Consider the following 22411-nt stretch of genomic DNA (forward strand, 5'->3'; position numbering starts at 1 on the left):
CGGAAATCCTTCTCACTGTGGAAACAAGTCTGTAACTGCAGTGGTGGAACTGGAATGACTATTAGCCAGCCCCGTAGCCAGAAATGTTGGGTTGGTGGGGCATGGTTGAATTTTGTGGGGCAGCGGGGGAGGGGGGAGAGGGGCGGCCGTACGCCTTCCCTGAACTTCAAGCGGCAATTTCACTTCCTCCCTTTCTCCAAGATTGAAAAACAGCAATTGGGTTGCCTTTAAATGGTGTTCTTTACATGGGGGCTGCCCGCACCTGAACTCCAAGCGGTGAATTCGCCACTAGGAGTCTAGGGAAGGCACGCTGCTGGCCGCCACCCCTCTCCCTCATCTCCTGCAAGGTTTAAATGGCCCGCTGATCAGCTGGGAGGCAGGGAGAGGGGCAGCCCCGCAATCTAAAGGGCCCTCCAGCCGATCAGCGGGCCACGTGCTCCCGCTGATCAGCTGGGGGGGCCCTTTTAATGTCACAGGAGGGGAGGGAGGAGAGGGGGCAGCAGCTGCTGTGGGGTGTGCCTCACATTTGAGGGGGCGGAGCCCCGAATTGCCCCAGTGTAGCTACAGGCCTGCTATTAGCCCTGGTTTAAGTTCGGTAGTGTAGCGGAGGACTAGAGAGCTGGTGATTTGCCCTGTGGGAATGCTTCAGCCAGCTCTTTTTATACAGCTGAAATGTTCTGCCGTTTGTCCTAGCCAAGGATCCTCCAGAAATCCAACTTCCGGAGGTTGTCGTCACTCTCCCTGAATTTAACATCCTTCTTTTTCTTCCTTCCTTCCTTCCTTTTCTTTTCTTTTTTTTTTTGTCTTCCTCCAGTACACCTCCAGCATGAGAGCCAAATACCTCGCCACCAACCAGCCTCGGCCAGACTCTGACGGTGCGCACTAAAGAACAAACAAACTAGAATACCTTTGAAGTAAAAAATCGGAATAAAACGTGCCAACCGCTGCCATCCCATAGCGCCCTCGCGGAGCAGCCCTGCTTTCTTCCCGACCCGAACCCGACTCTGTGGCTTTTTTCCCCCCTGCTTCGCCGACCCACCCACCTGCCTGGGACCTGTTCATCTTTGGAAGGAACCTAGAGGGTAGCTTGCTGAAGACCAAGGCTGGGTTTAGTTATGTGTATGGGGAAGTGGTGAATAAGCACGTGTGCCTGTGGCAGTCGATCTGAGTCGACCCTCTGTGTACAGAACTAGCTTTGTCACCATTCAGCCCGGAAATACTTTGCAAAAAATGCTGGCCTCCTCCTCCTCCTCCTCCATGGCCCACCTAATCCGTAGAAGAGAAGATCGTCTTCATCAGGCGGCCGGAGAAAAGTTGATCTCTTCGTCTTGCAGAAGTGCCATGGATTATGACGTGCTGATACAAGGAAGCCGTCTTTAATGCGCACATAGTCATAAAGCTCATCTCTTGCCCAGTCCCTTCTTGCAAACCCGGTTGTCCGTTTTTGGGGCCTTTTTTTTTTTTTTTTTGGTGCTACTGTGGAGAAAGAACTGCCCCCTTCTTCACGGCATGATCCGTCTCCTGCTCGGAATTGGGATTGTCGCTTTTTTCTTTCTTTTTTTTAAGAACTGGGATATCTGTCGATTCCTTTTGTGGCTCTCGGATACGTGACCCCTTCCTTCCTTTGTACCTAGCTCTAACTTCGGGGGGGGGGGAGCAGGCAGGTTCCCTGCAACAGCTGCTCTTTGCAACGTTACTCCCTACCCACGCGCGAGCACATGCGCGCTTTCCCACGAGCTGCGCTGGACTAGCGTGTGCCACTTTGACCTTGTATTTTGTAACCACAGTTAGCGGGGTGGGTGTACCCTGTTGGACTGTGCACACTGAACCTGAGCCGTTGATCTAAAACAAAAAATAATTCCAGAAGATTAAAGGGGCATCAGGGTGAACTAGGGGTAGTATTTGGAAGCGAGAGTACAAGGATAGTCCTCTGCCAGGAGTTAGTGTAGTGGGGAACAAACAAGCAAAGACGCTTTCCCTTCCCAGAAGCTCAGGAGACCATCTGCCTTGTCCATGATAACCCCCCGATGGGTAGTGCGGCATGTTCTTGAAGAATTGGCTTTTAGATGTGTGATCTCTGGGAACATCCCCGGGCACAAGATGGAGAAGGAAAGGAAATGCTTAGGTACATATCGGAACAGGCTCCTCCCCCTCTCAAAAGTCTTAATTTTCATATGTGGCCCAATTTCTGTTGCCTCTGAGCGTGCCGAGGCGGAGGGATAGCAGGGATCGAATGACCATTTGGGCGCTCAAATGAGCAAGACCGTCGGATGTTCTCATGCTAGAATGTGCTCCTCTTATCAAGCAAGAACACAGCTCGCGAGGAAACTTCAGGCAAAGGAAGGCCGTTTTCATTCCCCCTTTTTTTAATGTTTGGATTTCCCTTTCAGCAGAACTAAACCCAAAGGAGAAAACGAAAGGGGTAAAATCCCTCAGAACAGCAGACGAGAGAGTTTGTTGTTTTTGCCTGCAGGCTGAGGTGCCCAAAGGACTCCCCTAGACTTAGAATGCTTTATTTTTTAATCCCCGTTGAGCTGTGCTGCTGCTTCGGCTTTCAGCTCCCGTCTCTTCCACATTCCAAGAAAGTCCTCCTTTAGAAATGTGTCTTGCTTTGAGAGGTGGCTCTTTCGAGCCTTTTTGCCGAGAAAACGAAGGGGCGCTAGAGGGTCTTAAGATCCTCAAATGTTGTCCGTGGCATTGCGAGAAGGAAGAATAAAGTCAGCTCATTCCCTGTCTGGCATTCGTGTAACATGACCCTTATTAATCCTAAGAGCCTGCAGATGGGTCAGAAGTGTTGTGCAGACACACAGCAAACTTTTAAGTACATCGGCGTCTAGGCGATGATAGCATCACATCTGGTGCTGTCAGGAAGGGCAGCTAGGGAGTTAAAGGCAGCCACTGTCGTTCCCCCGATCCCTAACGGGAGAAAAATCACTTCCCGTTGGTTTGCTAATCGGACTCGAGAAATGGACCGAGTCCCACTTTGAGGGCCCTGACTCAAGCAGCAGCCCCAGGTTAGGCGTAGAACGTGTGCTCGGTTGGTGGTGGAGGATCGCCTCTGTCCCCAAGTGCACCCGTATGGTGCGCGCATTTCCGAAACCCCTGTTCTTCACATCTGTAGGTAACGTACGCGAGTCCCAAAATGTGTTTCTTCGGAAGATACTGAGGATGCAGCCCTGACTATACGAAGCTCTCTTTGCTAGCATAGCTGTAGTTCTTGGAGGCAAGAATCTTGAGGAAGGCAAGCCCTTCAGGCAGGTGGTCTTGTCCCCACCGTCCCACCCCGTGCCTCACAATTAGCCCCAGGAGCAGAAAATGGAAGGGTGTAGAATGTACCGGGGAGACCACGCTTTCATCAGAGCCAGGGACCTACCCTTACGTTGCAGTAACCACTATAGACATTACCTTCACCATCTCGCTTCACGGCACAGCCACTACTTATGCCACGAGTCCCGACGGGACATTGCTGTTGTATCCCAAGTTGCAGATGGAAGACGTAAATAAATAAATAAATAGATGTGGGTCCTAAAAAGGAGAGTCAGACTCCCCCCCCCCCCCAACACAATGCTACTACAATGCAAGCCATGAGGTCTCGGTATACTGCCTGCATTCCATCTGGGGGGACTTCTAGACTCTGCTTCCGGAGATGGCCATGGCAGACAACGGGCTTTTACCGCCTACGACGCAGGACCCCGGTGTATTTTAACGAACATGGGCGAGACTCAACTTTTTGGAACCTTTTTGTATGACGGGAAAACAACAACACGTGGACTCCTGTGTGATATCAGCAGCTCATGGGGCTCTCCGGGGGCTGGTCTTCTACACGAATCGGCTTCAGAGCGTTGGTGTGCGTGTGTGATCGCTTGCACGGGTGTGACGAGAAGCTCGTACGGCCGCAGCCAGTTAGTGCGACGTGACTTTCCCTGCAGTCTCTTATGCCATCCCGAAGCACCTCGCGGTTGCAGCATGTCAGTGGAATGGGCTTCTCGGGAGTTGTGTTCCCTACCCACCCCGACCTCCTCCCTTTGCTTTCCAGAGCCCGCTTCTGACAAGATCGATCCCAAATCTTTGTCCGGCAGGGGGTTCATCTTCTAGCTGACTTTGGTGCTCATCGGGGCTCTGAACCGTTTTTGGTGTAGCGAGTAAACCCGCAAGAGACTCTCTTCCCCCACGCACCCTTTTCCTAATTTGTACGAGTTTTTAAGCGATAACGATATCTCGACACCATATTGCTTGGAATGTGAACCCTTGGCTGATCTCCTTGGCATCTCTCCCATCATCACTTCGAGACCACCGCCATGCTATCGACTTACGTTTCGGACATTCAGGAGACATCGGAGTCCAACCTTGTCTGAATCCAGATGCGAAAGCCATAGGCTGGGATATAAGTAACTGGAGCGGTCAAGATCTTCTTTGCTTTTCCCTCGAACGTACACAGCACGATCTGGTTGTCCGGTTTATTTGGTTGAGGTTTTCATTCCCACCCCCCACACCCCCCCGGCTGCATCATCACAGCACCTTTAAAAAAAAAATCAGTAAATTTGTGATGTGAATCAAGGATCTTGTCAAGCACACAGACATCTCCACAATGTGAAATGTAAATAGCATGCTGAGACTATTCACGTCCAGTGTTCAAGACTGCATTGTAATTGTTAAAAAAAACAAAAACAAAAGGAAATCGAATCAAGACTTGGCTGTGAATTTTTATTTTTTATTTTTTATCTGTGTGCTGTCTTGGGAATATAACTGTAGTGTTTGTATCCTGTACGTAATATTAGCTGATGCCGTTTTGAGTTCACCTATGGCTGATTTCTTTTGAAGGGGGGAGGGTCTCAAGGTAAAAACCGTGTCACCCCTCCATCTTCCCCACTCTGAGGAGTTAGATTTGCCCCCAATCTATGTGTAAAAACAGTTTCATTTGGAAGGTGCTTCAGTGTGATACCTCACGTGCAGACAGCTCGACAGCAACAAAGTTGCATCGTTTGTAACCATGTGCACAGAAGTGAGTTTTGAAATGCTCTTTGTACATCCACATTCAGAGGGCTAAGGCTTGATAAAAAAATTCCCAGCAATGCTTTGTCTCATGCCCTTAGGAATTGCCACTCAGCTGATAGTTCTGGCGTCTAGAGGTTTTACGCCCGCACAGCTTGTCACTCCCCAAGCCAGATTTTTGTTGTTGTTACCCAAAAATGATGCCATTGGAACACCACCGAACACAACCGTTAGACTGGGCTTGGTGAGTCGCAAGACACGCGTGCCAACCGAAGTTTCGTGCCGAACGTCGTTTCAGCGAACATTCACCTAGTCCCTGCTCTGCTTTGGATGTGCATGTTATCTTGCCCTTTGGTTGCAAGCCTTTGTGCAGGGAAGGAACTCCACACGCCTTGGAGAGTGATCGCTAATGAAATGGCTGACTGAGCCAAGGACTGAGAAGCAGTGACCCGCGTAGGTGGATTTTGATCAGTGACGTTGCAGGAGAGAAAGGTAACGAAAACACAAGAGACTGAGGGGGTTGCCATAATCTGTTCAATGTGATGCTTCCTTGATGCGCAATGCGAGTTCCTTAACAGGGAAGGATGCAACGACTGGGGTTGTTTGATGCTGTGATGACAGCCATTGGGTGATAGTTGAGTTGAACAAAATGTTGGCCACTGGGGGGGGGTCTCATGTGGTTCCTGTTATCATTGACATCTCCCTCATTCCTTTATTTCTGGGGGGAGCACGTGAGTATCTTTCAGTCCCGTCTCGAATTCACTTGCCATCCTCCACAAGGTGGTGGGTACCAAACGCCTTATGAGCTTTTCCTGATTCATACTCCAGCGTTAACTGGGCAGCTAAGATAATCGCCCCCACCTGTACCACAGAGGCACAGTCCTCTAAACCCTAGAATTCTCAAGCTCCAGTTCCATGCGCGGACTTCCTCCCTGGTGTTGGGCGAAGGAGGGTCAGCGGTAAAGGTACCCAGTGACCCAAAATATTTCCATTTCCGTAACCGCCGTTTTATCAGTTTGTCTGGCAACTGATGATGGAGTTCGCTGGCTAGGACTGAGCCATGCCATTAGCTCTCCGCTTATTAAGCTGTAGCTCCCCCATGCGGCGCATGAGGCGGTATGGCGGTCTGCTGTCCTGTGAGCACAGCACAGCCTCTAGGACACACCTAGAGGAGCTCTTTGAGCCCTGGCCTTTGTGTGGACGTCTAACTTGCCGCGAGACATTATTCCAGGGATCAAACGAGGATCTTGGCCGCCGGCTTTTTGGTGCGGTGTCAAAGAAGGTTGGTAGAGACCCCGACAGAGTCTGAGTTCACATCTGTGCCGCTATAGTAGGAAGGTTGGAAGCTTAGATAAGGGAGCCGGGATCCCCCCAGGTGGTTTCTGTCATTTGCAGCTTAAACTTCAACGGTGGGCGGAGGCTGCTTAGCCACCCCTACTCGTTAAATCGTCCTCTCTGTCAATGGGGAAACCGCCCCTCCACGACCTGCGCGAAACGTGCATTGACGTCCTGCGAAGGAAGATTTGCAGGGCTTTCTCGTGGCATGCTTTATTTTTGCTTTTGTCCTTAACTTATTTATTTATAACTCTGAAATGGTGCCCTTCCACCTTGGGAGCATTTGGACCAAACGAAAATACCGGGACCAGTTTTCAAGATGACGGCAATTTTACGCAGCCGCGGGGAGTTGCAGATTCTTATTTCTTCCTTTCAGCGTCAAAGACGGGGAGGAACCAGCACTGTCAGGGGTCGCTCGAGGTGCCTAGCTTATCTACACCACTGTTTTCCCTCTCTATGCAATGTTCATTCTCCCATTTCCCCACCTCCGCACACAAAACACACAATTCCCGTTTTGGAATCTTTTACAGAAGCTTCATATCCAAAGAGCGTTGAGGCCTGCTGGGGTTGGCAAGTGACTTTATCCCCCCCCATCCTGTGAAAACTGGCCGGTTCTCTGCACGTTCAGGCTGTGGCAAAACTCGCAAAAGCAGGTCAATTTTCTATTTTACGGATAGACCGGCATAGGATTCTGAGTAGACCGGCTTCCAGTGGCAGTGCTGGTAACGTGCACAGCCATCCGAAGAAGAGTTACACCCGTTGAAGTTCACCAAAGTCAGTGGGTTTAGGAGGGTGTAACCCTGTTTAGGATTGCACTGGCAAGTTTGTAACGCCCACTGTAAATCCCATATCAGCAAGAGTGCCAGTCTCCTGTGGATTTAATTCTTCTGGATTTTGAAATCCCGCCCCCCACCCCCTTAGGACATTTGTGTGTGTGTGTGTGTGTGTGTGTACAAAACTTACCAGTGAAAATTAACTGGCCTTTGTCCCTTTGTTTCTTATTCTGATCTTCTTTTAAACCACATTGGCTGTATATCATACCACTTTATATATACATATATAATATAAATATATATATAATTTTTTAAAAGTCGTTAGGCAGAACTTGGTCCTTTCAAGTGGTCTGCACTTACCCCCGAAAAATGTTTTTTTGTTTGTTTTGTTTCTCATTCTGGGGATTTAAACCGAGGCGTGCGCCTTTTTTAAAAAAAAGAAAACAACAATCTTTCTTTTACTTTATTTTGTTAATTGTACTGTAACTGATTTTTACTGGATTTTTTTTTTCTGTTCTGCAAATACTAAGCAAAAACATTCTAAATGTAATTTCTGTGGTTTCTAATCAGCTTGGGTTTAATGTTTTAAAATAAAGAACTGAAAAATACAAGGTGGAGTGAGTGATGTGTGTGTGTGTTTTTTTTAATTGAAGCATATCCTGATACAGTCTAAAAGCCACCAACTTATATTGTAGCGAGACTGCATAGCGTTTCACGGGAGTCCTTTGTATGTGCAGCCCTGATTTGAAGAGAAAAAATGTATAACTCACCAAAGAAAAAACACTATTCTGTAAATTTGAAAACATTTTGTTATACTTTCTATATTGCAAATATCTATCTTAAGTAACATCCATTGTATATATTTTTTTCTCTATATTCACACCGAAGGCTGTATGTTTTTTCTGATTTGAAAAGAGCCTGCATCGAAACAACCCAGATTCCGCCGCAAGGAAGACCGGGTGTGGGACAGAACATGAGGTGGGCCCTGTGCCCAGACAAAGTCCCCGATTCAGTCTCGTGTCTTCTCCAGTTAACACATCCTGAGCAGAGCACGGATCGTCTGGCTTCCTGCCCACCGGCCCCCAACAGTTAAACCCAGCTTGTTTTTGAACCAGTTTATCTGTGCACATAATTCCCAGCAATGGTATTTTGGTATAGGTCAGGGGTCCCCACCCTTTTTGAGCCCGCTGGTCCCTTTGGAGTTGTGACACAGGGCGATGGGCCCGATCACAAAATGGCTGCTGCAGAAGTGGAGCCAAACAAAATGGCTGCTGCAGGAAGACCACAAAATGTCAGGAAGGGAGGAGTTCGGTTTAATAGGTAGTGGGCCCTGGGGGGGCAGGAGGCGTTTGTGCCCAGCCAGACGGTGGGGGGCTGCTTGAGGGGTCCTGAGGCTGGGTTTGTGCTTTAATTGGCACAGCCAATGAGAAGCTGTGGTGGGCAAATTCCCCACCTAGCCACTCCCACATTCTAAAATGCTTGGTGGGCTCCAAGAAAGGTTTCTGTGGGCATCATAGTGCCTTTGGCACTACCTCAGGACAGGCCTGTAGTCAGGGTTTCGTGGTTTGCGGGGCAGTTTATTTTTCTTCTGCTGAGACTGAAGTTCTCAGTGCAGAAAGAGAAGCCATGTAGCCAATAGAAAACTGTTACCAGGGTCGATCTATAAACTGCAACCGCTTGAGATGACAGTTCTCAGCCGCTGCAAGTTAATCACTCCTGCCAGCCTAAGCAACAGTTCTGAGAACAAGCCGGCAGGTGGGGGTGGTGACTTCTGTAGTCAAGAAAGCGAACACTGAGGCTGAAAATCTCTCTTCAAGGAGGCTAGTTTCTTGGCACAGTTAGAAGGGATCCTAGAGGTCACCTACTCCAACCCCCTTGCTCAGTGCGGGAATTAGTCAACCCACTCTGCTTAAAGGAGGGTATGCCTTTTAAAAAATGTTTGAAAATGATGGGGGGAAAGCATTTACAGGAGAAATTCTTGTGGGGCTGTGCCTTTAAGGAAGGGGGCAGATCCCCCCCCCAAAGCCCCACCGTAGCTACAGGCCTGCGTTAGGAACCCCTGGAACACCTGTTCCAGTGGTTCTCTCAAGAGCAGTCCTCGAGAGAGCTCTCTCGGCCCCACCTACGTCACAGGGTGTCTATTGTGGAGAAGGAGATGGTAAGCCGCTCTGAGACTCCTTTGGGTAGTGAAGGGCGGGGTATAAATCCAATCTCGCCTCTTCTTAAAGGTGCCACTGGACTCAGACTTTATGTTTGTTCCATGTACTGACTTCTGTCGACCCCTAGTGGGGGTTTCAAGGCAAGAGACGTTCAGAGTTGGTTTGCCAGGGCCCCGATCCTGGTACTCCCTGGTGGTCACCTCCACATCCTGGCCAGGTCTGTCTGACCCTACAGGATCAGGTTAGCCTACTGTCTGAGGTCATTCACGCATGGGGCTCCCGCAAGTCGGTACAGCAGTTAACACAAACACGCAGAGTAGCCCTAGAATCTATGAACTGTATTTATTTATTTTTCGAGTTTCTACTTCGCCCTCCCAGCCAGAGGCGGCTTACATAAAAGCAGATAAGTTCCATTAAAACATAAGTTACCATTAAAACAATTCTAAAACCATCATAAAGTGCTAGTAGTCATTGTATGGAGCTGCGGTGGCTCAAGTGGTTATGACGCTGAACTGCAGGCTGTGGAAGGTCAGTAGTTCAGCAGTTCGAGACCCGAGTGTGCCGCATGACGGAGTGAGCTCCCATCTCTGGTTCCAGCTCCTGCCAACCTAGCAGTTCGAAAGCAAGACATTGCAAGTAGATAAATAGGTACCGCTTCGGTGGGAAGGTCACAGCGTTCCGTGCGCCTCGGTGTTGAGTCATGCCAGCCACATGACCACGGAGACGTCTTCGGACAGCGCTGGCTCTTCGGCTTTGCAACGGAGATGAGCACCGCAACCCTAGAGTCGGATTCGGCTGACTTTCGAGCAAAGGAAACTTTACCTTTTACCTAGTCGTCATTGTTCGTATGACGGTAGCAGGTAACCTCACACCTGCCCGAGAACCCTTAACCCCCACCTGGGGGGCAGAGTTTTTAAACCCCCATCCCCAACTTCCCCAGCATTCAAGTCTGTGACAGACACTTCTGTGAACCGTTTGGCAGAGCTGCCTCTTACAAGTCTTCTAGGGTGACAATCTTCCAAACTGGATCACTGCAGCAACCGTTCTAGAAGACCGTTCCAAAGAACCCATCCTGCCCCAGGAAAAGGCTCCAACCTGACTATTGGTGAGCAGTCGGTCTAGGGAGAGGGCACTGTGAGAAGAAGGCAGTCTGAAGAGCACTGCTGGCGCATGGGAGATGTGATTCATAATTCAGGGGTCCCCAATCTTCTGGAGCCTGCGGCCACCTTTGGAATTCTACTATGGGGTGGTGGGCAATGTTCCCTCTAAGCTGTGGAGTCTTGTGAGTAAAACTTCTACTTTGTGAGCTACTGGCGTTAAAAGTTGCGAGCGAGCGATTTGGCTACTGCAGAAATCAGTTTGCTCTGGAGCCCCATCTTTCCTGAGCTGAGACAAAAATGTGTGAGCCGGAGGCTAAAAAGCTGCGAGCTGGCTCACACGAACTCAGCTTAGAGGGAACACTGGTGGTGGGCACAACCACAAAATGGCTGCTGCAGAAGGTGTAGGGGATGGAGCCAGCCACAAAAAAGTCAAGGAATGAGGATACATATATGTCACTCTAATAGTAACAGTTCAACGTTTTGGGCAGAAACGCTGTTTAACAAGGTGCCTTTTAATCTCCGCAGGTTCCCAAAGTGGGCCATGCCACCCCCCAAGGGTGCTGGAATAATCCAGGTGGGCGGTTGGAGCCTTGGGTGCAATTGGGGGAGGGTGTTGAATACAAATAAGGGAGCGGTGGAAGCATTGATTAGGAGCACTGCTGAGTAAAAACCCCACCTAGCCGCACCCACTTTCTGAAAGCAGTTGGTGAGTGGCATGGCGCCCGTGGGCACCCCGTTGGTGACCTGACAGAGGAAAGATTGTCAAGGGCTTCGGAAGTGACAAGCAGCACTTGTAATTGGGCCTGGAAGCCAGTAGATGGAGCGCCAGCTTCACATTGCAAGCAGCATTTTGTATAATTGATGTTTCCAAGTCACAGGTATTTCCGTGATGAGATTTTACATTTTTAAAGCAAGCGTGGACTTCACCCCACCCCACACCCCATTCTGCCGTCCCATCAGCCCTTCTGCTGCCCAGATCTGTCTGCAGATAACACTCTGGTAAAGGATGAGATGGTCAGACAGTGTTATCGAGGCAACGGACATGAAATGAAGCAAACTCCGGATCCTGACGGAAGACCGGAGGGCCTGGTGTGATGTGGTCCGTGGAGTCGTGAAGCGTCGGACTCGACTGTGCGACTGAACAGCAACAAATCCGTAATCGGGTCATTTCCTGCAGAAGTGCCCAGGAGCGGAACTCCGGCAGTAAAGAGCCCAGGGGGCGGGCACATGCAACAAGCCCCACCCCCTGCTCCCAGCAGCTCTCAGTCAGAGCAAGAAGCAGCCAGGTAAGCTGCAGAGCTCCCCCTGATCCAAAACAGTCCAGTGGCACCTTTAAGACCAAGTTTTATTCAGGTACAAGCTCTCCCTCCTCTGTGAGGACAGATCTATACGTCCCCCCCCCCCCAATAGCTAGCAATCCAAAACAGTCCAGTGGAGCCTGAGCGGTGGGTGTTGCTTTCTGACACACTTCCGGTGATGTGAGGGGGTGTGGCATATGCAAATGAGTTATGCTAATGAGCTCCTGCACCTCTGTTTCTACGACATGACCCCTGACTGTAATAAATAAACCATCTCTGGAAATTGCAGAGAGAGGGCAGTGTTCCACCAAATCCCGAAGTATCGTTGCCACCCCTTTTCTCCCAGTTTAATTAAACATTTTGGCAAACTCCCAAATTTAGCCCACTGTTTTGCATTGTCTGCTTCTTTTGGAAATGTGGGGGGGGGGACTTCCAGGTATTGTACTTCAGCTGCTCCACCAGGTGGCAGCACCAGCCCATATTCTGGGTCTACTCTGAGTCGCTTCTGGTAAAACAAGATCCTTTCCGAGGGTAACCCTGTGGGTCTGTAGCACAAGTGGGGTAGCCGTGTTGGTGCCCACAGACATCACATTGGGGGCTCTTGCATAGCCCATGATACCCCCTTAGGACGCAGCCTGGTTCTGGGGCTGCATCCAGCCTTGTTGGTCATGGTCTACTTGGGTTTTTTTGCCACATGGAAGGCTACATTAGTTTGCAATGGAGCCATCCTTCCTGAGCTAAGAGAAAAATGTGTGAGCCGGAAGCTTAAAAACTGTGAGCTAACTCGCACTAACTCAGCTTAGAGGGAACACTGGTGGTGAGCTCCCCCTCCCTGGCAGTCTTTAAGCAGCGGAAACCCTAGTCTGTGTGTGATCTTGATATGGGCAGGACAGTTCTCCCCATCCGTAGAGCATGAGATTAGGGTGCAGAAAGTGGAGACTCCATATCTGCCACCTGGGAGCTGGCCTGTGAAGGTGGCCCATTGTTGGTCAGTCCTCTTGTTAGAACCATAGAGTTGGAAGGGGCCATACAGAGGCCATCTAGTCTGACCCCCTGCCCAATGCAGGATCGGCCTAGAGCATCCCTGACAAACGTGCGTCCAGCCGCCGCTTAAAGGCTGCCAGGGAGGGGGAGCTCACCACCAGTTGTCGCGATTGCCATTCCTCCCAAGTCCCGAATATCCGGTTGCCGTTGTGAGACCTCCTGCAGCTTCGAAACTGGCACCTCAGAATGCGAACGGGCTGTGTATTAAGGTCATACACCAGCTTACGTTCCTGGTTTGTTCGATCGTGCGCACCCTCTCTCTCTCTTGCTGCTCACGATCCGTTCCAGCTTCCTCCCCGGTGCCTTCCGTTTCTCCACTTTATTTAGTCTCACAATCAACATCTGCTACAAGTAACAATCTTCCCCATGTGTTTCCCATCCACCCCGTTCTCTAGTTGTGTTTTCCTGTTTCACGTGTGTCTCTCTCTGCATCCCTGCTCTCTGTGTCCCGGCTTCAGGATCGTGGGAAGTAGCGGCCCGCTCGGTGCCTTCCTCGTTGGACTCCGTACCAACGGCTGGTAAAGGTCCTCGTATTTTCACTCGAGCTCGTCCCTTCCTGGGTTTCGAACCATGGTCTCCCTGGCCCCCAAATGCGGCTCCCGAGCCCCGTTCCTCTGTGGGTGGTCTCGAAGAAGTCGGTGCGAGTGTTCCCTCTAAGCTGAGTTAGTGTGAGTTAGCGCACAGTGTTTTAGCTTCCGGCTCACACATTTTTCTCTTAGCTCATGGAGGATGGGGCTCCAGAGCAAACTAATTGATGCAGTAGCCAAATCGCGCACTCACAACTTCAATGCCAGCAGCTCACAAAGTAGAATTTTTGCTCACCACCTCCCGAGGCAACTGATTCCAGTCCTGAACTGCTCTGACTATAAAAATAATATTTTCCTACTACCCAGCTGGTACCTTTCCATGCATAATTTAAACCCATTCTTGCGAGTCCTCTCCTCTGCTGCCAACAGGAAGAGCTCCCCGCCCTCCCCTAAGAGAGCAATCGTGTCCTCCCCTCACCCTCCCCCTCTTCTCCAGACTGAACATTCCCAAGTCCCTCCGCCTTTCCTCAGAGGGCTTGGTCTCCAGGCCCCTGATCGTCCTCGTCGCTCTGTTCTGCATTCTCCATTCTGTCCAAATCATAGAGTTGGAAGGGACCTCCGTGGCCATCTAGTCCAACCCCCTGCACAAGGCAGGAAATTCACAAATACCTCCCCCCACACCCTCACCCAGTGACCCCTGGCTCCATGCCCAGAAGATGACAAAGCAACCCTCCAGGATCTCTGGCCAAACTGGCCTGGAGAAAAAAATTATTTGTTTGTTTGTTTGCATTTTTACCCCGCCCTCTGCGCGAACGGCTCAGGGCGGCTCACACAGGGGCATAAGCCCATACATAAAACAATATAAAACAGTAAAAACCATTAAATCACAACAACAGATAAAGTGCTCCATGCAGACAAGATAATCTCTGAGGATGGTAGCAATCATTTCCTTAGGTGAAATTGTCCTGTCGATGGTCCAAGCCCGTCCAGCGGCGTCAGTGCCATGCAAATTTATGGCCGTTCTTCCGGGGACCACTCCCAACCCCGTTGTTTCAGTGGTGGTAGTAGTAGAAGTGGCGGCCCCTATATAAAAGCCTGGCGGAAGAGCTCCATCTTACAGGCCCTGCGGAACTGCATAAGGTCCCGCAGGGCCCTGATCTCCTCCGGGAGCTCGTTCCACTAGGTGGGGGCCACCACTGAGAAGGATCTGGCCCTGGTCGCAGCAAGCTTTACCTCCCGGGGGCCTGGAATCACCAGGCGATGTTGCGTCCCCGACCGAAGTGCTCTTGGGGGCAGTGTTCCCTCTAAGCTGAGTTAGTGTGAGCTAGCTCACAGTTTTTTAGCCTCTGGCTCACACATTTTTGTCTCGGCTCAGGAAGGAGGGCTCCAGAGCAAACTAAGTGATGCAGCGGCCAAATCGCCCGCTCACAACTTTAATGCCAGTAGCTCACAGAATAGAATTTTTGCTCACAGGACTCCACAGCTTAGAGGGAACACTGCTTGGGGGTATGTATGGGGAAAGGCGGTCCCTCAGGTAGGTCGGACACTGGCTTCCTGACCCCAAAGTGGCCACCAGCATTTCCCTGGGCGTGTCAGAAAGGGCCACGAGAACTAGGCACTGATGAAACCCTCCCCGCCCTCCTTTCTCATGATCTGCCTAAGTTCACAGGATCGACATTGCTGTCCGATGGCCATCTAGCCTCTGAAAACCTCCAAAGGAGGAGCGCCCGCCACCTCCCGAGGAAGCCTGTCCCACTGAGGAACTGCTCCCACTGTCAGGAAGTTCTTCCTAATGTTGAGCTGAAAACTCTTCTGATTTAACTTCCACCCGTTGGTTCTGGTCCGACCTTCTGGGGCAACAGAAAACAACTCCGCCCCATCCTCTATCTGACAGCCCTTCAAGGACTTGAAGATGGTGATCATATCACCTCTCAGCCTTCTCCATTCTCTCTTCTCCGTTCGGCCCACATCCTTTTTGGAGCGAAACCTCCAGAACTGTGCATGCTTCTCCATGCGATGTTGCTGTTGGTTAATATCAACACAGAAGACCTTCAGGTGAGATTTTCCGGAGTTTCCCTCCCAGGTCTGCGTTTCATTAGCAATGGCTGCAGCCAGATGGCCAAGCTGAAACTGGACCTGGTTAGGAGAGAAGCAGCGCTGGTCAGAAAGGCCGGTTGAAGCCGCTTTGCCATCGTCGGGTGGGGTAACCCTATCTTTGGCAGGTGGTGTGAAGAATGTGGGGGCGCTGCTGGACCCGGCTGTGTTTACGAAGAAACAGATGTTGCCGAATATGCTTTTCTTCCCTTGACATCTGCCTTGTAAAATGACTCCTTACTTGGTCGGCAGGTCTAGCTGCGTCGATCCTCGCCACTGTAATCTCATGGCTGGATTACTGTAGTGTGTTGTACAGGGGACTGCCCTTGATGGCAGTCTGAAAGTCACAGCTGGGAGAGAATGCACCAGTTCAGATGTTTAAGAACATAAGAGCCTTGTTGAATCAGACTGCTGGTCCATCCGGTCCAGCATCCTGTCTCACACAGTGGCCAGCCAGTTCCTCTGGAGGGCCAACAACAAGGCGTAGAGGCCGAGGCCTTCCCCTGAGAAGAACATCAGAAGAGCCCTGCTGGATAAGACCAGTGAGGATCCATCTAGTCCAGCATCCTGTCTCACACCATGGCCTCAATCAGTTCCTCTGGAGGGCCAACCACAGGGCATAGAGACCGAGGCCTTCCCCTGAGAAGAACATCAGAAGAGCCCTGCTGGATCAGACCAGGGGTCCACCTAGTCCAGCCTCTTGTCTCACACAGTGGCCAGCCAGTTCCTCTGGAGGGCCAACAACAGGGCAGAGAGGCTGAGGCCTTCCCCTGATGTTGCTTCCTGCCTCTGAGGTTCAGAGGATTAGTGCCTCTGAATGTGGAGGTTCCCCTCAGTCACCATGGCTGGTAGCCACTGATAGACCTGTCCTCCATGATCTATCTAATCCCCTTTTAAGGCTCTCTATGCCTGTGGCCATCACTCCATCCTCTGGCAGTGGATTCCACATTTTAATCACTCTTGGAATAAAAAGGTATTTCCTTTTGTCCATCTTGAATTTCGATTCAAGCTCAGGGCCGCCGGCATGATTCGGAATGTCTGCATTGGCTTCTCGTGTGTTTCCGAGCTCAGTCTAAGGCGCTGGTTGGCCAGTTTGGTGTCGTGGTTAAGAGTGGCAGCCTCTAATCCAGGAGAACTGGGTTTGGTTCCCTCACTCCTTCACATGCAGCCAGCTGGGTGACCTTGGGTCAGTCCCAGTTCTCTCGGAGCTGTTCTCTCACAAGCAGTTTCTCTCAGAGCTCTCTCAGCCCCACCTCCCTCACAGGGTGTCTGTTGTGGGGAGGAGAAGGGGAAGGAGATTGTCCGCCACTCTGAGACTCCAAGTGAAAGGCGGGGTATAAATCCAAGTCTTCTTCTAGTAAAACCTCGCGCGACCTGGGGCTCTCATACCTAAAGAACTACTTCTCGCGATAGGAGCCCATCCCCCAACACAATTCATCCTTCCAGCATCTCCTTGCAGTTCCCGGAGGAAAGTGAGAACTGTGGCTACCCCCTTCCAGTGCCTTTTTGGGGACCGCTCAGGAGCGAGCCTGCAGGGGAGGTTATCTTGCAGCCTGCGAAAAGCAGATTTCAATCTGAACTAACTTGCGGCGCTTGCGGTGGGAGTTCTATTGACCTTGATTTCCTCAGCTTTTTTATGGGTCGCGTTTTGATTTGGGTGGGGTATCCGGGTTTTCTCTTATTACTTTTGTTGTTGTTCAGTCGCACAGTCGAGTCCGACTCTTCGCGACCCCACGGACCAGATCCCGCCAGGCCCTCCTGTCTTCCGCCGTCCTCTGAAGTTTGCTCAATTTCATGTTCCTTGCATCTGTGACACTGTCTAACCATCTCATCCTTTGCCGTCCCCGTCTTCTTTGACCTCTTATTACTACTATTATTCTTTTTGTAAACTGCCGGAGATTTGCTTGTGCAAAGAGAGGCAGCCTGGCAATATTGCGACACATCAGCGCCCTTAGGTTTGCTCGCACCCCTGCTCACGTGGCAGCGAATTAGTCCACGGAGCCACGGCTTCTGCTCAGTTGGAAAGGTAGAGGCGGGTGTGGATTCTTCACACCCTTTGTGCCCTCTCTCTGTCCTTGCCACTCCTCTATAGAGCACGGAGCAGCATTTGTGGGTCCCCCTCTCCTGGGATATCTTCACGACGACCCTGCGAGGTCAGTTAGGACGAGGGAGCGTGGCTGGCCAAGGTCTCCCCGTGGGCTTCCATGCCAGTGTTAGGACGAACCGAGGTCTCTCGGATATGTACCCAGGTAGCCCGGATTTTAGTCCAGCCCTGTGGCTATAGCATCTCACCGGCTAGGGCACTGACAACGGAGCCGGTCACGGGTAGTTTATCATTGTTAACAGAGACAGGCTGCAAAGCTGAGCGTATCGGGCCGGCTTCAGCAGTGAGTGAGGCCGCCGTCAGGGTCATTGTGTAAATGTTTTACCAGACTTTATCTTCCTGCCAAGGAATGGAACCACGAGATTGGCAGACCCGTGACCTTCCCTGACCGCCTTTCCTCTCCGATGAGCTGATTCCCCACCCCCAAGCCATGCAGGGGATTCCAGTCTGGCTTGCCACAACTTCACCCACGACAATAGCTTAGCTTTCGCCAACCGTTTGTGACTCAGAAGTGTTTCTGCACTGCCCCCCCTTCCCCGCTCCAAAGCACTGAAGTATTTTATTATCGCAAAGGATGGTAAATATACGCTCTCCGCGTTTGAGGAGGACGGGAGACCCCATGACTCCCAAACCGGTTTTTGCAGGCTCCCCTTGGTATTGACCACCAGTTTGGTGCAGTGGTTAAGAGTGTGGACTCTAATCTGGGAGAACCGAGTTTGATTCCCCACTCCTCCCCTTGCAGCTGCTGGGCGACCTTGGGCAAGCCATAGTTCTGTCCGAGCTGTTTTCTCATGAGCCGTTTCTGTCAGAGCTCTCTCAGCCCCACCTACCTCACAGGGTGTCTTTTGTGGGGAGGGGAAGGGAAAGGAGTCTGTAAGCCACTCTGAGACTCCGAGTGAAGGGTGGGGTATAAATCCAATCTCCTCTTCTTCTTCTTCTTCTGAATGCTCAATTTGGAGTTGTGATTCATTTAAAATGTAGCCCTGGTTCTTTGGGGGACTGCTTGAAGCCATGTATATGTAGGATTCCGGTGAATATTTTGGGGGATTGTTATCCCTCGGTATCTGCCAGCGAGATGCAGTCGCAACCGAGCTTCAAGAAAAAGGGTTGGAACACTTTCCCTATGAAGAAAGGTTAAAGCACTGGGGGCTCTTTAGCTTGGAGAAGCGACGGCTGAGGGGTGACATGATCGTGGTTTACAAGATTATGCATGGGATAGAGCAGGTGGAGAAAGCAGGTACAGAAAGAACTCGTGGGCACTCAATGAAATTGCTGAGCCGTCGGGTTAGAACAGATAAAATGGCTGTTCGCCAATAGGTATAGTTAGGAACTCTCGGTCTGGGGCAAGTGATGCTCTGTATTCTTGGTGCTTGGGGGGCAACAGTGGGAGGGCTTCTAATGTCCTGGCCCCACTGCTGGACCTCCTGATGGCACCTGGTATTTGTGGCCACTGTGTGACAGAGTGTTGGACTGGATGGGCCATTGGCCTGACCCAACATCGGCTTCTCCGATGTTCTTCTGTAGTGTACCAGAGAAGTCATTTCTAGTAAAAGAATCGGTGTGGAAGAATCGGTTTCTGTTGATGGCTATCTCGCAGTGCCGGGAGGAAGCCTCCCTCTTCGCGTTATCAAGAAAGATCTACCCCTTCTCTTTCTCTTGCTCTCTATTTTGAACAGTTCAGCTGAACTAGCAGGATGTGAGCACTGATCTGTTTAACTGCAGAGGCGGGAAGATGTCCGTATAAGTCACTCTTGTACAAACAGTGTTCCTGAACAGGAATCGAAAGGGGAGAGGCTGTCTCTGCCGTGCACCCCGGAGCTGGAGAGCCCCGGTTGAAGGCGACCACTGCCAGGAACTCAGGGAGGGTGGCATGAGGCAACCTCTGTGCCTCTTTGCAGTAAGAGGGGAATAATTCCGACCTTTTATGGGAAGGTTGGCCATGTTTTGCGTCACACACGTAGGGTGCAGTAAAATAAATTGAGTGAGGCCTCTTTTGCTGTCCCGGGGAGAGTTGAAGGTAGTTTGCGAAGCCTGACAAACTACGAAGCCGAGGCTGTGCCACATTGGCCTGTGTCTCTGCATGAGTCTTTGCTCTGGATTAGCATTTGGGCAGAGAAACCAGAGGGGGCCAATTGTGTCATGTCAGAGCATAAACTGCGATGATGTCAGGTCTGACTGAATGCTGCACAGTGTCCAGTGATACCCCAGTTTGGTTTAGCGGTTAGGAGTGCGGACTCTAATCTGGGAGAACCGGGTTTGATTCCCCACTCCTCTCCACATGTAGCTGTTGGTCTGACCTTGGGTCAGTCACAAGTTCTCTCAGAGCTGTTCCCTCAAGAGCAGTTCTTGAAAGAGCTCTCTCAGCCCCACCTACCTCACAGGCAGTGTTCCCTCTAAGATGAGTTAGTGTGAGCTAGCTCACAGTTTTTTAGCCTCCGGCTCACACATTTTTGCCTTAGCTCCGGAAGGAGGGCTCCAGAGCAAACTAATTTATGCAGTAGCCAAATCGCTCGCTCACAACTTGAATGCCGGCAGTGCACAAAGTAGAATTTTTGCTCACAAGACTCCACAGCTTAGAGGGAGCATTGCTCACAGGGTGCCTGTTGTGGGGAGGAAGGGGAGGGAAAGGAGACTGTAAGCCACTCTGAGACTCCTTTGGGTAGTGAAGGGCGGGGTATAAATCCAATCTCTTCTTCTTCTTCATTTCGAAACCTTACTCAGCTCCAGAGCTCACTGGCTGACAATAGACCAGGGACTCTTTTTCATTTTTGCCTGCCTCACAGGGCTGTTGTGACGCACAGCCTTGAACTCCTTGGGGGACAGGCAGTTTAAAATGGGCTACCTGTGATATCTCCAGTAGAGGTTGCTTGTCACCATTGCGCCCTCTAAGTTGTGGAGTCTTGTGAGCAACAATTCTACTTCGTGAGCGCCAAACTGAAGAGGGTTGTGCAAAAGAGAAAGCAGAAAAAAGAAAGGTTGGGTATTACAAGCTGAAAACACTCAGTGTATCTGGGGTTAAATGTTTGTTTGTGTTGCTCACAGGAAGTCACATGTGTTTCATGTAACCAATGTTCTTTAGCTGTAGAATGCCCGGGAATTTTCTCCCTGATCTAGGAGTTTTGATTGGAACTAAAGTGTCAAAGTATTTTAGCATTTTATGGCGCCTCTTCCCGTCTTTGTTTGCTGTTCTCAAGAACAAGAAGAAGAGAAGCCTTAACGCTTTTCTAGTCTTGTCTTTTGTAGTGTAAGGATGTAGCCGATTAGCTCTGTTGTTATTTTCATCCCAGTTACCCTTCCCTATGCTAGAATTTAGTAAAAACTTTCTATTTTAATCGCACATGCACTCTGAGTCTGAATTATTTTACTCTGGCACTGCTAAGCTATATTATCTCTGCTAAATACAGTTTTTTCTCAATCTCACAAACCCAACAAGAAAGGGTAGCCAAGTTGTAAGAGAGATGGTACGACTAGCGCTTGTTTCTACACGGTGGGCATTGCGTACAGGTTTTTTAAAAAGACATCTTGCTCGAGAAACTTTCGTCTTCCCGCTTCTCTCCGGCGCAGGAACATCCTGTTTAGTCGCCCTGGCTCCATACAGACAACAGTTTGTTGTTTCCGTTCCGTAAGGGTCCGTGGGACTCTTCCTTTTTCGCATTGTTTAGTCAGAAACAAAGACAAAGCTTTGGCTGAAAAAAAGAGAGGACTTTTCTCGCAGAGATCAACTCCCCTCCCGTATCGGTGGTGGTTTGCGGCCAAGCTGGGCATCTCCTTCTCTAGCTAGGAGGATGCTATCTTATAGAGGAGGTCCCCAAACCTGCTGAGACTATGGACACTTCTGGGATTCTGAGAACAGGAAACGGGTGTCACCACGTAGGGCTGGGACCAATCAGAAAATGGCTGCTTCCAGGTACTTCCTCTTCCTCCTCCTTTGCTTCTGGGTTCTCCTGCTCCAATTAGCCAGGATTGGATCTTTGCTTTGGGGGAGGAGCCAATGGGCACCAGAAAATCCATGTCATGGTCAGTGTTCCCTCTAAGCTGAGTTAGTGTGAGCTGGCTCACAGATTGTTAGCCTCCGGCTCACACATTCTTGTCTCAGCTCAGGAAGGAAGGCTCCAGAGCAAACTGACTTCTGCAGCAGCCAAATCGCTCGCTCACAACTTTAATGCCAGCAGCTCACAAACCAGAATTTTTGCTCACAAGTCTTCACAGCTTAGAGGGAACGTTGGTCATGGTGCCCGTGGGCACCATGTTGGGGATGACTGTTAAGAGGGTTGATCGACAGAAGTATAATACAGGAGTCCCCAACCCTGTTGGGCCTGTGGGCGGTTTTAGAATTGTGAGAATTGGTCATGGGCGCTACCCTGACCTGGATAGTTCGGCGCAGTGGTTAAGAGCAGTGGACTCTAACCTGGAGAACCGGGCTTGATTCCCCACTTCTCCACATGCAGCTGCTGGTGTGACCTTGGGTCAGTCACAGTTCTCTCAGAGCTGTTCTCTCAAGGGCAGTTCTTGAAAAGAGCTCTCTCAGCCCCACCAAACACAGGGATGTCTGTTGTGGGGAGAGGAGGGGAAGGAGATTGTAAGCCACTCTGAGTGAAGAGTGAGGTATAAAAGCCAATTCCTCCTCCTCCTCCTCCTCCTCCTCCGCTGCACCTCCTCCTCCTCCTCCTCCTCCTCCGCCTCTTCCTGTTCTTCTTCTTCTTCTGCTTCTTCTTCTTCTTCTTCTTCTTCTTCTTCTTCTTCTTCTTCTTCTTCTTCTTCACCGTACGTGACATCAAAGGTGAGCGGAAGGCACTGAGGGGCCCAATTCTACGTTCAAGAGGAAAGTTGCAGCCTTCCAAGGGTGAACATCCTCTCCTTATGGGTCACCAGCCTGCAGTGCCCTGCCCTCTTTGGAAATGGGCGGGCCGCTTGGATGTCCTGGGAACAGACTGGCACTTTGATCCGCTTAGCAAGGTCTGGAACAACAGGCACATTTGCCAGCA

The 22411-nt window shown here is 50.6% G+C and overlaps 1 protein-coding gene across 1 annotated transcript in view; it reads left to right on the plus strand.

The window, feature by feature from the left end:
- LOC107122010 (protein tweety homolog 3-like) overlaps window positions 1–7514 on the plus strand; it is a gene marked incomplete at its 5' end in the record, with an annotated part of 32326 nt that extends 24812 nt beyond the window's left edge. Inside the window, one exon of the mRNA XM_015425031.1 lies at window positions 815–7514. Within this exon, the coding sequence (XP_015280517.1) occupies window positions 815–886 (72 nt within the window). The remainder of the gene's footprint in view (window positions 1–814) is intronic.
- Between the last annotated feature and the right edge of the window lie 14897 nt (window positions 7515–22411).

Source organism: Gekko japonicus, unplaced genomic scaffold (genome assembly GCF_001447785.1).
Source record: "Gekko japonicus isolate JY-2015 unplaced genomic scaffold, Gekko_japonicus_V1.1 scaffold2449, whole genome shotgun sequence".
NCBI lineage: Eukaryota > Metazoa > Chordata > Lepidosauria > Squamata > Gekkonidae > Gekko > Gekko japonicus.